This window comes from Lissotriton vulgaris, chromosome 4_1 (genome assembly GCF_964263255.1).
Source record: "Lissotriton vulgaris chromosome 4_1, aLisVul1.2, whole genome shotgun sequence".
Classification (NCBI taxonomy): Eukaryota; Metazoa; Chordata; class Amphibia; order Caudata; family Salamandridae; genus Lissotriton; species Lissotriton vulgaris.
In genome coordinates, this window is record NC_141691.1 from 774,737,423 (window position 1) to 774,753,623 (window position 16,201).

Sequence of the window (16,201 nt, forward strand, 5' to 3'; positions counted from 1 at the left end):
GCTAAGTCAAACCACACCAACGCTTTATAACTCGGAAACGTTGCTGCCTCACCAAAATACACTTGTACTGCATTGGGGTAACCCAGTAGACTTCAGGACCTGGATAATGCTTAGTACAAAAAACATATTGTCCTGTAGGGCAGAACGATTCACAGAATAACTCATTGTGGTCCAAGCGAGATTTGATTCCACAAGCCTGACAGTGCTCATTCCTGATGCCACGGGGAGGGCCTGTTGACCATACTTAAATGAAACTGTAAAGTTTAAACTTTTGATGCTGAGGTTCCCAGCTCTCAGACGAGCAGATACGCCATCTATTTACCAAAAGGAAGGGCCCTTAAAATACTTAAACGAAACATTGAGTCTCATGTGACTCTAGGATGCCTCTCACACACATCCTGATGAAGACCTGAATAGATGGTTCTGAGTAACCGCGTTATTTTGTGTTGAAACGTCGATGAGATGATTGTTGGCCGGTACTGATTCAATATCCCCCATGGGCATTCAAGAATAATTACCTATTACCCTAGATGTATGGGAACATAAATCATAACATTCAAGACAGGCACTATGCAGACTATGAATGCACTTCAATTTTAACTTGTATCTTATGTCTTCAGTCACAACATTTTTATTTGCCACTCTGAACAAACCCTTTTTCCCTTTTGCACTAATGGCGCAACCTACATTATTCAGTACATATATATTCTAATTGTATGGTTGCCTTAATATATGCAAGTAATAGAATTCCATTTCTGGTTGAGTATTTCTTCTATATAGTCCTTATGTTTCTGGGAGTTTTTGTTTTCTTTTAAATATTTTTAATACTTATTGAGCTTTTGTTTTATAGGGGATCCCTACCCCAAATGTCCAGTTTCCAAACAATTGTTATTTTGTGAATTGACCTGCCTTGACAGGACTGTATGTTTTTTGCCTTAACAATGCAGATACTACATGCAGTGCAATTGACAATAGTTCATCCTAGCATATACACCCATGAATGAAGTACTCTATATAAACACAAGCCGGATCAAACTCATCATAACTACACTATTGAAGAACTACAAACCTCACTAAACACAACATAAACTACATCAATTTACAGTAACCAAAATCAATGATACCAGCCCATCCACACTCAAGTTAATGAACAATCCTAGAAGCATGCAGGAAAAGGAGATCAGACTCCAAAAGTACTAGTAAGTCATACAAATGACAAACATATACCATATAAGAGCTGGTAACAAAACATAACATACATCAAGTGTGGTCCAGGAGTCATTAATGATGTGTCCCTATCCCAATTGCATGGCATTTCATTTTATGCTGTTCTGAGGAAATTCATAATTTGTAACTTTTTGTGCTTAATATTTTTCCTAACCATTCCAATCTGTCATACATAGTATCAAGGGTCAAAGGCTGAGCGATTTTAAAATGTCACCAGAACTGCCGGGTGAATTTATTTTACTTTAACGCAAAGTGAGTGAATTATGGTGCCACATGTGCTGTGTGGCAAAATGTGTAATAGCCAATTTCTCTTCGAAAAGGTATTAAAAGAAAATGCCAAAAACTAATCTATTATGGAAAATTATTAATTGTTGAGCGAAAAATAATTCACTACATAAAAGGAAAAAAAACGAATTAAAAAATGAATCTTTGACAAAAATGAATTAATTGTTTAAAACGACCAAATGATTTAAAGAAAAATAGTGGGTGATCGAAATAGGATAAGTTCTCCAAATATACCAAAGCAATTTAAAGTACCAAAATCAAATCCCCAAAATAAATTTACCAAATTCGCATGTTAGGGTATCCTTTAATTTTACGGGGACTGATTTTTCAGGGGTATTTAATCCAATTTGCAATTAGTTACATAGGAACAATAAAGAATATTTTTGCACTGGTCTTGTCATTAATACATCAAAATATCGTTGGGAGGTAACATAGTCCTAGAGGGCAGAATGCTCTAATTTGTAAAACAAAGGCCTTACGGAACCCGCAGGGTTGAAATCCCCTCGGACTCGATGAGGCTTAGGTCAAACAGTTGAATGCTGATGCTCCGGGCTTCTACTGGCCATTTGAAGCCCAGAACACTCCACTGTTTTCAACGGGCCTTTCAACGTTCCAGTGTTCTAATAAATATTATTCTTTGAATATTTCCCCTCCTTTTGCAACAAAGCGTGTTTAAGATGTATATCAGTGCAACCCCTGCTGGAAATGAGAGCCTTTGCTTAATGCTCGATGTACAGTTTTCTGTTGCTTCCAAAAGCTATGACCACGCACAAAATATTTACTTTGAAAGCAGTCAACATCTGCTAATGCACCATAACTGCTGACAATCCTCAGAATTTAGTATAGGTAAGAAGAAATATACATTGAAATCTACAATGTTTAATTTAAAAGTCGAAAATCTAGACTAACACTTCACACAAATCGTAAGAGGAAATGTATAGTGTGCAGGTTTCCTGCTTTTTAAAAGGATCCTCATGAATCGGGCTAATTGATGCAATCAAAAATATTTAAGAAAACAAATACTGATGTTATTTGTAGTTCTGCTTTCGGTTCCAGCTGTAACATATCATATTACATTTGAAAATCTTTAGGAAAAATAAAAGCAATTATTAATGGCCATGTAACAGAAAATTTGACTGTATGTGTGTTAACACGTACACCTCTAGAACGATATTGAAGTTTAAGTCTGCCATCAGATGGGAAACATACATTAGAACAAAGCTAGAATCCTGCTGTGCCTTCTTAGCACCGGCAATAGAACGAACGCGTCTTTAGGATGCATTCGTTCAGCACGCAAGTAGGGTTATCGACTTGCTTTAGGGGGCTCTTCGGTGGAACGGTGTTGGATTTAAAGTTCAACACCTTACCTACTGTTGCACAGACTGGAGTTGGAATAGTAAATTAACCTATTCCAAAATCCAGCGCCCCCCAAGGCAAATCGGTATAATGACTTGCGTGTTGAACAAATGTGTACTAAAGAAACATTCGTTCTATGACGCTGCTGTGAAGGCACAGCACGATTCCGACTTGCAGAATTCCATCGTACATTCCCACCAGATGTCTGCAGCACATTCTACCATTACTATAAAAACTATACACATTTAAATTCTGTAATAATACAGCGACTTAGGAGGGCACATCACAATTTATTTAACAGGTAGCAGATACATTTGGTGGAAAATGGCCACAAAATTCCACTTACATCAGGTTTTAGAACGCTATTAGTCATTTTTGCATTTTCTGTTTTAATATTACATTTTTTCCCCAACCTCTCTTCCATGCACATACATCCTTTTGACTTCAAAGTTTAACAGTTTTTCCAGTTTCATGTTATGTTGGTATACCACCCTCAGGTGGCAACGAAGTGCAGAGGTGAATGGGGAGTGGGAAGAGAGATGGAAAGGAGGGATAAGGAGAGAGGGGAGGAAGCAACAAGATTAGGGAATAGTAAAGGCTTGAAGAAAGAGATTTGTGGATGGAGGAATTTCCCTCTATTGGCTAGGATCTCCCTGGAAGGCAATATAGTGGATGAAGTTAGCTAGTCTGAGACATGTAACTGATTAGTAGGGGCAGAGGGAGTGGGCTGAAAATTGGAGGAGTGGGAAGGAGAGGGAAGGGGCAGGATTGGCGCCGGGAAACCCTTTTTGGGTAGCTGTTGCGCCTTACAAATTCATTTAATAAATACATAAATAAAGGGGACACTAAAGGATATCAGGGCAAGGGAGGCAGCTTTAGAACTCATGGTAAACTCTCACTGAGATACAAGGGCAACCTACAGACACCCATTAAAGGTTGTCCTATTTACTTTCAATTTAGCATAACTGGCTTACATTTAATTCTTGACAGATCAGCGGCACTTAGAAACCCGGTAAATGTTTTACATGGAAAAAGGATTTTATGCTCTCTTTGGTCTTTGTCTGGCAGTGCTCTCAGATGAGGATAGGGAGAAGGTGTCCCAGACATCAAGTGCGTGACATGTGAGACCTGCAGTCTAAACAATCCTGCAGTGTAGCCTGCCTTGTAATTAATTCTAGGAGTCGTTTGATAAAACACAATGAATTGTAGTGCAATGGAACAAAATCCCTGCGACCCATGAAAAAGATGATTGAGGTGTAGGATTAAGTGTACAGTGCCTATTCAAGCTTGAGTGAGCTCAAAGGAAACACAATATGACTTGCTAGTAAATAATTCAAGGACCACTTCTTTATTATACCTCAGTTCAGAGGCCAGCAGCCAGCAGCCAGGCAGCAAAAACATCTCCCCTCAATGGTGCAGACCAGTGGGCAGCCGATATACATGCACAAGTTCTGCACATACACACACATCCTATAGTACAACATCACACTTTACATCACAATGCACTTACCACACTCAACTCAGCCCCACCTCGTCTTGCTCGCTGACTTTATGTTTGTCTTTGATCATGCACTGGGCTGCCTTTTTGCTAGGTTTACCCTATAGAAATACCACATACATACATACACAGGACCTATGTTCCCCAGGCTATTACAAGCAGCAACGCATGAAATCAGGTGAGAAACTATAACAATTCAGTGAATGTGAGAAGAGCTTTATTGAGTCTTCCGATCTGATATACCACTGCTGAACGAGCAAGCAGTATCAAGAGCTCTTGCGGAAAACTAGAGGGCCTCGCAATGCAGAAAAGCAACCTTCCATATCCAGGTTCAGGAAATGAGGTTCATTTAATTCACCACTGTAAATAAATGCATCTATGTATACATCTTGTGAGAACAAATGCAACAACTCTGGACTATAAAGAGCATACCGTTTGCTTCAATACATAGAGCTCTTTCACAAAACTAGTTTCTGTGTGCAAGCGTAATCTACATGTGGAAAAAGTGGCAATGAAAAACTTAAATCCAGAACAGAATTCACAAAATTAGGATCACTGGATATCTCAATTCATTACAACTGCAGAAAATCCCAGGACATTGTAGGAGAAACCTGGGTTGTGAAATGCCTGTTATGAAGAAGTGTTGGGGGAGTCTGATTGAAAGGGTATGAACACCCACAAATCATGTTTGCTTGTCCATGCATCATGAACATTATGTTCAGTGAGAGAAAAAAGTATACAAAAATAAATCTGAAGTTTCACATTTACGCTAATTCTACACCTTCTGTTTGTCCATAGGTGGAGCGTCTGCAGGCCAAGTGCTGCTATACAGTGGTATGCCTGAAGAAATGTATCAAAACCTATGTAACATATATAAATCCCAGCACTTCACCGTAGATTCTTTTAGATGGTCAGAATTTCTTATACAGTAAACCTGCACTTAAAAATTCTGCACTGAAATGCCGGCACATTGTACATTTTTTTCAACATTTTATTATGAAGCACCCATGTTGCCACAGATTCTTTTAATGGTCAGGCTCTCTTAAATAGCTAATTTACGCTTTAAAATTCTGCACTTTAAAACAGGCACATTGTGCCTGGTACATTGTATAAAGAAAAGAACAACTGAGGCATGTTAAGAAGCTTTAAAGCAAGAATATGCGGGTTGGGTCTTACAATTTCTTTCTCATATATAGGCGGTTCATTCAATCTCCTCTACATGCTCCTGTATAATAAGCACATCAGTACTTTTAGAGGGCAAGCAGCTGAAAGCCCATTTTATCCAGACTTAGCTCAATGGGTGTTAGATTTGGGGGTCTCTAGTTGGTATAGGTAGGTACCTGTGACAAAAAGGGACCCTTGCGTCTAGTCAGGGTAAGGGGGTACACTCCTAAAATAATCCCTGCTCACCCCCTTGGTAGCTTGGCACGAGCAGACAGGCTTATCTAAGAGGCAGTGTGTAATCATTTGTGAACACATACAGTAACCCAGTGACAACACTACAGATGGGCGCCACACAAGTTGTAGTATAAAAATAAGTATTCTTTATATAGATTTAACACAAGACCACAAACGACAAAAATCCACAATACTATACTTAAAATTCTCTTTAGATCTTAAAATGGGACACTTTAAGTTCAATGTACCTTTGGATGCGTAATGCTATACAGCAAAAGTGTTGCAGGGAAGGTGATGCATCGATCCCTTACACGCAGGGAAGGGGATGCGTCGCTTTCTTACTGCTCTTCCGTGGATATATGTGGCTCGCAACGCCAAGATGCGATGAAGATCCGGTGCGATGAAAACAAAGATGGCACTTTCTCCTAGATGCAATACGATGAGTGAACGCCCGACGGCTGTGCGGCGACTCAACAATTCTTCTGAGCCGGGAAAGGCCCTGCGATACGCTTCTCTGGTGATTAGGGACGCTCCGCGAGGCGATGCGACAACTGCAGCGGCGACACCCTTGTTCAGTGATGCGACGACAGCGGCTGTGGCACTCTTCTACGGTGATGCGAGACGCTTCTGCGATGCGTTGCGGCAGCTACAGAGGCGTAATCCTTGTTCAGGGATGTGACAGCAGCGGCTGCGGCAGCGACACTCTTCTCCGGTGATGCGAGACGCTTCTGTGATACGATGGGACAGCTACAGCGGCGACACCCTTGTTCCGTGATGCGACGGCAGCAGCTGCGGCGGCGATACACCTATTTCTCGTGAGTCGTGCTTCCAGCTACTTGCGACACGCAGTCCCTCAGAAAGCACAACACAACTTCAGGCACTTCTAAAGAACTCTTGGGGAGCTGGTGGTTGAGGTCTGTTGTCCCTGAGACTTCAACAGGAGGCAAGCTCTTTCTCAAGCCCTTGGAGATCCTTCACACGTTGATGAAAGTACACATAAAGTTCCTCTTTCCTCTCTTTGGCAGTTAGGCTACCACTGGAGGCCAATCCCCCAAGCAGCGCTTCAGCTTAGGGATAGTCTCTCCTCAGTCTCTCTGGTTCCTCTCCTCAGCAAAGGTTTCTTCTTGTTTCCCAAAAGTGATCTAATTCTCTGGGGTTCAGGTCCCCTCTTTAATACACAGTTTCTCTTTGTTCTCTGAAGGCAGAGAGGCCTTTGCCTAGTCCAAACCAATTCTGGTCAGTCCTGGAGCACTCTGTTTACATGACTCCTTCTTTCCTTTCACAGTGCAGGGCACAGACATCAGATGCACCACAGGAGGTGGAGCCAGCATTGTGGAGGGAAGGCACAGCCCTATTCAGATCCCAGGTGCAACTCCTCCCACCCATCTAGATGCAGATCTCTCTATTCAGCACTGTGCTGACTCTCCCTGTCTCCTGGAATCCCCCAGCCCCTGACAGTCAAATGGTAGACAAGGAATACACAACCTAGCAGAGGCAGGCTTGAATAGTTAGACAAGAAAATACCTACTTTCTAAAAGTGGTATTTTCAAACACAGAATGTTAAAACCAACTTCACTAAAATATGTATTTTATCTTTCTGAGTTCAGGCATACAAAATCTGAATTTCTACCAGGTTCCCTGAGTCAATTAGGATTATAAGATGTAATAATCAAACTGCCCATTCTGGCCTATGGGGAACAGTTAGCCTTGCAATAGTGAACAACGAAAATGGCTGTAATTCACTATTAGGACATACCACACACATCAGGGCTTGTCCTACCTTTTACCTACAATGCACCCTGCCCTTGGGCCTACCATAGGGGTGTCTGATATGAAGAAAAGGGAATGTTTAGGGACTGGCAAGTGGGTGCACTTGCCTGGTCAGCATGGCAGTACCAGACTGCACACAGGCTCTGCAATGGCAGACCTGAGACACATTTTACAAGGCAGCTTCTGTGGGTGGCACAACCAGTGCTGCAAGCCAACCAGCAGCATTTGGATTACAAACCCTGGGCACACTCAGTGCACTGTACTAGGGTCTGACAAGCAAAGCAAAGCATCCAATCATGGAGTCACTAATCCATACATCAATTTACCACAGGGAGCACTTGCACCGTGGTACAGGACAGCAGTGGCAGAGTGCCCAAAGCATCTAACACCAGCAAAAACACATGAGGCAACAGCAAAAAAATGGAAGGGAGACCCACGCCAAGGTGCCAGGTCTAACAATGGGTTGGCATCATTTTGGGAAACTGTAAAGATGTCAATGCATTCTGCACTTTTAAAGGATAAGCAGCTCTAAGCCCATTCTAATCTTTCTTAACTTAATGTGTTGGCACACATTTGGGAAAATGTAAACGTTTTAAAGTAACTCTACAACAGTGATCGAAGCTATTGCAAAGGATGTAATATAATATGCAAGAAGTTGTATGGGGTAATTTTACGCCTTTTTACTGTTTTTGTATGAATTTGGGTAATTGCAATGATCTTATGTGTTTGTAACTATTTGGGAAATTGCAATGCTTTTAAGTAATTGAGCAATATAACGTTTCCATCATTAATATGTAAATCCGAACAAAGTAATACACTTCTCCTTTCTGTACTACTCATAAAACTGAGCATCAGAGAATTTTGAGTTTTAAGTGAATCAAGGAAAGAAAGATTGAATCAAAAAATAAATTGCAGCTAGCAGCAGGAATGATCTGTCTGTTGAGGCTTTTAACTTTGCCTGTCTGCTTTACTCTGTAAACCTTGGACAAACCCCCCTCTAAAAACAATTTTGAGCAGAGGTAGGTAGGCAATGATAACAAACTAAAAATAAGAACTCACAGTTTTACTCCAAGACAAGCCAGTTGTGTGGTATTCTTTGATGTAAATTTGAAGCTCAGTCCAGATGTTAAGACAAGATTTCACCCAATCAACATGGCGGCTGTCACTGTGGGAAAAAGAACATCAGTACATTTAAAGCAAGGATTGAGAAGTACCATTTTCCTGAAGCAAGAGTTTAGAGAATGAAGAACATTCACCATTGTGGTACTGCTTGGGTAGTTCAAGGGTATGGTTGATCACATGTTTCTGTTCATGATAAGGGGAAGCACATCGAGAGCCCAATCAGCTTTTCCCAGATCTGCTTACCATCATGGACAGTCTGTGACAGGATGAGTGAACAGGGCTGTTGTGAATGGGTTCCTGCAGTTTCAACATTTCTGACTGTCTGTCCTCATCTTGAGGGTCTCTGGGGTTAGGCCTGTCTGGAAATGCTGCTGGCAATCGATTCAGGCAGTGGCCAGCTCATGCTTTGCGAATATTATTTGCAGTTCAGGGAGGCAGGGGCAGGCAAAACATGAACAAATTTCAAGTGCTCATTCCAGGAATCCACTCTTTTTCAAGTATGTCTGCAAAGCAGATTTTTGGGTTTTTATTTAGCTGTGATCCACTCTGCAAGCAAACTAAACAAAAAAGGCAGATTTTGCACCTTCATAAAAACATGTTGGCTCAGTGGTTTTCACCAGAACCTCTACGAGATGGCATACTCTATAATTTGGCTATATCTTAACATTCGCTTACATATTTTCTTTCATGTACACAGGAAATCGACTGCTCTGGGAAATCACCCTGGAAAACATAAATCACACAGGGACACAAAGATCATGCTACTCCATTCCCTAGGAGCTTACATTGGCTGCCCATGATCCAATTGTGCAATTTAAAGTAGGCTGCCTAGTCTATAGAGTCTTGCGCCTAAATTAACCCACGTACTTACTCAATCACTTCTCTGTTTTGCTAGCCTAAGCAGGTCCAGGAATAGGAATTCTTTGCATTTAGAAGTGCCAAGATTTTGGGCGGGTCAAGTCTATAATCAGCTGCAACTGATCGATAGCATCCCTTTACCGTTGATTTGAGGACCAAACCTTCGCTTATGTACTTTAGCACACATTTAAGTTCCTACTTTTTCTGTTACATTTGAATAAAGAATGTCCGTTGACATTCAAAAAACTACCATACTTCTCTAATCCTAGCGCTATTTTGCTAAGAGTTGTCTGTTGTTGCATTTGTAAATATACTTCAACACTGTACTCATTCGTGCCATTGTTCAGCACCAAGTGGTTTCATCAGTGCAAGAGCCACGCGTTACGTAAAATGGTAAAAGTGCAAACTAGATAAATGAAGAGAGGGACAACAGCAAAGACAACGTGACTTTGAACTGTGCATTAAAACTGTGGCTGGAAGAGAAGCCTCACAGGGGGCTTGGATTTCATAACATATTTTGCTGAGAAAAAGATTACTGAGGCCAGTTAATTTCCTTAGCTATCAGATAATTAGTATTACATAATCATTCTTTGTTCTTCAGTCACTTCTCCAATGTTTGTTACTCAAGCAAGAATACTAAGAGGGTTATTTAGAAAATACCCTAATGTGTATTGGTATAGAGAGGATTCCTACTGAGTCTTACAGCTTAATGAAAACCAGAAAAACGAATTACCTTTCACAAACCAGGGAATTTTCATCAAAATTCATCACAGTGCGCAGTACAAAATGAAGGACTCCTTCGGCGAGACGAGCAACGGCTGGATCCTGCACGTCCAGGCTCCGCACTCTTACGGACGTACCCGCCCGTTTGTTCCCATTTACCACCTGACAGCCACACCATGGCTGTCTCGACACCCGCACACCGGGTTGGAATTATCACTGGTCCTTCGATACCGCTTCAACGCAATTTAAGCCCTGAAGAGACACAGGCATTGACCTGTTGACGAAACACGTGTCGGCTGGCGTTGTTTTTCTCATAAACATCTTCACATAAACAACCATTAAGAAAACCACCAGTGTCAACTGTATCATATTTCCAACATTGTATCAACTGTTGAATGTAAACGTGTGCCCAGGATATGTTCATGTTTGTTTGGCGATGGACTTTTAGCTCTTCCCTCATTCAGGGGTTTTGGGTCTTCCCCTGACCTGGCGCACCACAACAAAACTCTCCATTTCAGTTAGTTCCCTGTAAGGTTTCCTGCCTGAGCGCCACTCACCTGCTACCCCAAAACCCTGTGCAGAATCTAGAAATTGGTATGTAATTCAATACTGATGCAATGCCTAAAGCTCTCATCATTCGGGCCTCTTCCCTATGCAAGAGGAATTTCCACTTTACAAGACTTTGGTTTGTGGTGCCATATTGTCTGGAGAATCAAAGAAGTCATAAAACGACACATTGCCTGAAAATGTGAATGTTTATGTTTTCCTTAAATGATTTAAAAATTATAATGAAGAAAATATATTTGATCTCTGAAATGTTTTCAGTTGCTTTGGATGCTGTAAGAAATGCACTAGGAAATTACAAGTATGACCAGGAACAGTTCACAATTATTTTTCACTTCACAGACTTCTTAAAAAGAACTTACATTGAATCTAGTTAATGAAATTCAAATATTTAGCTTATATAATTTAAGTGATTTAATTTCAGTACAAGAATGTGTATAATGGCCTTGTGGGGAGCGAATACCTCACCACAAATGCGGGATTGGGCTAGGGACATGGACCATGCTATGGTGGTGGAGAAGACTGCATATAAAGGTAAGGGGCTGCCCCCGAAAGTTGAACCAAAAGTGGGGGCGTTGGAACAAGTATAGGGTAATGTAAATGTAATGTAAATTGATACTTGTATAGCGCACTACTCACCCGCAAGGGTCTCAAGGCGCTTGTACGAATACCGCTGTGGAGCCCATCCTGGCTTTCCCTGTGAGGTGTCCACTCCTGGGCACCCCCAAGGTGGAGGCCAGGCATCCTTAGCGTTGTGGGGGCTGTTGTGGAGATTAAGCTAGCTATTGCCCAGAGTTGCAGAGTGGGACTCCATAATTGGAATAGGCACTGAGGCGAGAATTATCAGGTCTGTGGAATTTTTTTAGCCCAAGACCCACCGAGGCGGGGAATTGAACCCTGGTCCCGGGCTAGACCTCTGCATCAGGGTCTGCCACTCTAACCATAGCGCCACACTTCTCCCCCGTTAGATTAGGGGGGACATCTATATCTCTCCCACGGTGGAGCTGCGACGGGATAGAAGGGCAATACTGGTGTGTGCTGACAAAGACGAGACTGCGTAAATCCCTGGGCCGCCAAAGTAAACGGAAGCAGTGACTCTTTGATCTGAAGAAAAAAGTGTTGCCCTCTTTATTGACTATTCTACTGCGCTGTGTTATTTGTGATACTCCGAAAGGTGTGTGTTTTTTGCAATTTTCACCCCGAGTGGGCTGGGTATGCTCAGACGTGAGTCCCAGGCTCTCCACATCACAGGAGTCAAGCTATCCAGGCTGAAGAAGGCTGATAGCCAGAACCCGGTCCTTGGATGCTTGATTCCGGTCTAGGAAAGACATGGCTTGGCAGTTCGGGCTGGACTGTTCCCATGAGGCACAGGGTCAAGGCTGATTTGCATATAGCCAGTGTCTGACCTAGGGTGGCGGGGAGTGCAAAAAAACGATGGATTTAGGCCCAGATCTTTGTACTGGGGTGAATGTACTGCATTCTGTCCATCAACTGTGTTTTTTGCAATTTTCACCCTGAAAGGTTACTGCACACTATATTTGTACTAGAATGCCTGTATCTACAGCTGAACTGCCAATGTACTGTCTTTGCTGCTGCGGGTTTTTGTCGTTAATAAAAATTGTTTTAAAAAAAAAGAATGTGTATAATGGCCTTGTGCTCCTCTTGTAAAGTGAAGCATTTTATGATTCTTGCATTGTTTTATTATAATACATGTAGATGTATTACATTTGAAGGGTGTTTCAGATGGTACACACAACTGGGTATCTCATTTTTAATATGCATATGGAATATTCCATATTCAAATCATTGTTTCCTTAAAGAATATTGAGTATTTCTACATGCAAATGACTGTTCAAGCCCTTTGAAAACTACACTCATATGTAAAGAAATATTTTTTTTATGATGAATGCAACACAACTTCTTCTAAAAATGTTGGTAAACTAAAGAAATTGCCAAACACAGAGATTCCTGAGTTGCTAGAACAATTAACATTTGTTCTTATAGTGTGAGATTTAAAAGAAAATGTTGTTCACTTAAACTATTTCTATATTTACCGACTGTGAGTAATGCTGCACCTGCCACCACCAAAAAGTTATACATACACTCTGCTGGTCAAATACTAGCAAACTGTTATATGCAAATCTTGATAAATTGACAAGCATAATCTCAATATTGTCAATACAAGATTTATTGATTGAATCAGTGAGTGATTTATATGGAGCTCAAGGTGCACCAAGTGCAAGTAGACTAGTACTATTGTGACCGGGTACATATACACAATCATTTATTGAAGGGTTAGCAACTATGTTTCATTTGTTTAACAGGCATCATAACACATAGTAAGATAGCAGGAAATAATATACTAGGATTATTGAAAAACATTAGAGTCAGCTTTGCATACAATAGGGTATACATTTACAAATGTGTTTAGAGGATTAGCTCAAATAATCTGAGTGAATGTGATTACATTGTTTGTGGTTCTGAAATAAATTTACAAATAGTAAATTGAAGCTGTTCTGAATATAGGTCGAAGTTAGAAGAAACACATTAGCTTATAACCTGTAGCAAAAGTTCACAAAAAATAATAAAGTTTGAGCTCATCAGTCCTGAGAGTTGACCTTCTGGGGCCATGTGAAGACTGAAACTGGACACTCTCCTTACCCACTGAAGATTAACACCATGAAGCAAAATTATCTAAAGCAATGAGTGTTACTACTACAGAGCCTTTCTATTCCATTACATGTACACTACATTATATACACAGTCATGATTCTGTATTTCGAAAATAGATACTAGACAGGGTAGTCTGTTGATCATTATTCTCTGACTGAATATCAGAAACAAAAATATCACGTGGACAGAATATTGTGCCAAAAATAACGAGGACCAAAATATCATAAGGGTAAGTACAAATGGGTAAGTATAGATTTACTGGGCTTAACTCAACATCAATGTAACTTGAAGATCTATATATTGTCAAGGTACATATATGTTGAGTTATATAAAGTAAAACTTTGCTTACCTTTAGAAACTTATTCCCGCAATATTATTAAGCGTTACAACACTTGCCTTTACCACGCATGCCTTTACAACGATTTCTGAAGGTAGTAAAGACATATGTGTGGTAAAGGCAGTCAGCGCTCTAGATTCCATGCAAATGCGTGGAGATTAGGAGGTGTTGGAGACTTCCTGCCTGGGCGGAATGGAAGGAACAGCGTGATAAGTAGTTTTTTCTGTTGTTTTTAGGGCTGGGATCCGGGTACTTGTCAGGACTGAGGCCCAGGTTTTAGGGCTCAGGGCAGGGGGTTGGGGGAGTTTTTTCTGTCTGGGGTCAGTTTTATGGCTCAGTGTGGGGGGCTAGGGTATTTTTATGGCTGGGGTTGGAGGAGTTTTTAGGGCTGGGGCTTGTTTCAGGGCGTAAGGCTGGAGTGTTGTTAGGGCTGGGTCGGGGTAATTTTCAGGGCTGGGGGCAAGGTTTTAGGGCTCAGGTCGAGGGTCTGGAGTGTAAACTTTACAATGCATATCCTTTTATCAATCATGCCTTTACAACAAAATTAATTGTAAAGGCATACACCGTAAAGGGGCAGTCGAGGTAAAGCCCGCATTGTTAAGGCTGGCAAAGTAACATGTGTTGTTCTGTCATACAACCATTCTTGACACAATATTTTGACCACACAATATTTTTTATCCGATATTTTGTTCAAACACTGTTGATCATCACTCAAGTTGGGGTGACGTATATGGCAAAGGTTTTGCTAATAATAAATGCATGTTACATACAAATCAGGCCTTATTGTATGGCAAATATGAAACACATTAGCACTTTATACTGTTTAATGTGCAAGTTCTAGGCTCCAGAGAACTAATGTTCTGAAAGGTGATAGCAGCTAACAGAGATCGCTATATTGGGGGTGGCCTGGCCGACTGCCGAACAATGCGGCTGCATCTTAGGTGAGCTCTGGACCCGGGCTCAATGATCCTGTGATTTACCCATTACAAGCGGCGTGGAGGGGTCCATTTCAGCGTATCCTGACAATACAAAGCGCTGTGAGTGATCTGACCGGCTTTTCAGCCCAGCGCTAGAGTGCTAACACGGACTGGACCCTGTAAGCCGGCAGAGAGGGGGAGAGGAGACCCCTCATCCACAAGACTACTGCGCCGACTGGAGGACACGCCTGGGCAGGGGCCCAACACCGAAGGGGCCTAGCGGGCACCACCCCGCCTGCAGTAGAGCACCACCTGGATTGAGGAGACTCTTGTAGCTTGGTCCGAGCCGGGGCGGTGAATAAGATTGCGCCTTAGACACAGGCCTCCGGACTGGGAACTACGTGAGGTCCGTGGTTGCTGGGTCCTCAGGGAGACGCAGTGGGACCGAACTACATGCAGGGAGCAGCGGAGAGGTGCGGAGGACTGGCACTGCAGTGATGGGAGGCGCGTGAGAGCCGATGGAAGTGCGGGTGTTGACGTAGCACGCCAGCCTGCGCTACAATACACAGATGCGGGCCTGACTGTGGAAGAGGGGCCTCCAGAGTGAAGAGCGAACCGGCGGCTCCATTACTGGTCTTGACGGAGGAACGCACCGATAGGGCTATACTGTGGCTTAAACACCCAGGAGAGGGAGCCTTTTGCATGCCTGGCAGGACACCCTGGTGAACTCTTTGATCTGCTGCGGACCCAGTCGGGCTGGGATGCCTAGGCAGCGATGCAGGAAAGGAAGCCCTGGGAACTCCTGTTGGCCTGTGGAGTGCTCTGGACAGCAGGTGCCGTGGGTAGTGGGGACCACATACACAGTAGCCGCTGGATGCAGTGTAGCTCACATCCACGATTAAGCGCGGCACGATCGGCAATAGCAGCATGTGATGACCCTGAATGGGCTCTCCGGCAAGTCAGATAGCAATAACCTGGAACCGGGACACACCGGACTTGCCATGCCTTCACTGCCCGGTGAGGTTGTTGTTCGCTTCGCTCGCAGACCCGGGACTGTTGTGATGGGCCAAGACAAGGAAAAACAGCAGGACGCTGGCCCAGGCGCTGACCCCTCTATGGAGCAGGAGGATTCTGGCGAGACCTCGCAGACACCCAGCTGCATACCACCTACACTGGTGGCAGAGCCAATGGATGGATAAACTGGATCTTATCCTCCAGGAGGTTAGGGACTCAAGGAAAGCCATTGAAAAACAAATTGGCACCCTCACGACTGGCTTCACACTACTCAAGGCGGACCATGCCAGGCTTGCTGACAAGGTGAAAGACAACACGCCAGTACTGGCAGAGCTGTCTACACAACAAGCTCAGAACATGACCCATATACAACAGCTCGAGTAACCAGTCACAACCCTGATGGACCGCGTTGAAGACGCGGAAAGGAGGGTGAGGAGGAACAATGTACGAGTCATTGGG

The 16,201-nt window shown here is 42.7% G+C and overlaps 1 protein-coding gene across 2 annotated transcripts in view; it reads right to left on the reverse strand.

The window, feature by feature from the left end:
* Positions 1-16,201, reverse strand: part of CAP2 (cyclase associated actin cytoskeleton regulatory protein 2) — a 438,235-nt gene that overhangs the window by 131,780 nt on the left and 290,254 nt on the right. For both annotated transcript variants that reach the window (XM_086965115.1, XM_086965116.1), the window contains exon 7: positions 8,594-8,699. In XM_086965115.1, coding sequence (XP_086821241.1) covers positions 8,594-8,699 — 106 coding nt within the window. The remainder of the gene's footprint in view (positions 1-8,593; positions 8,700-16,201) is intronic.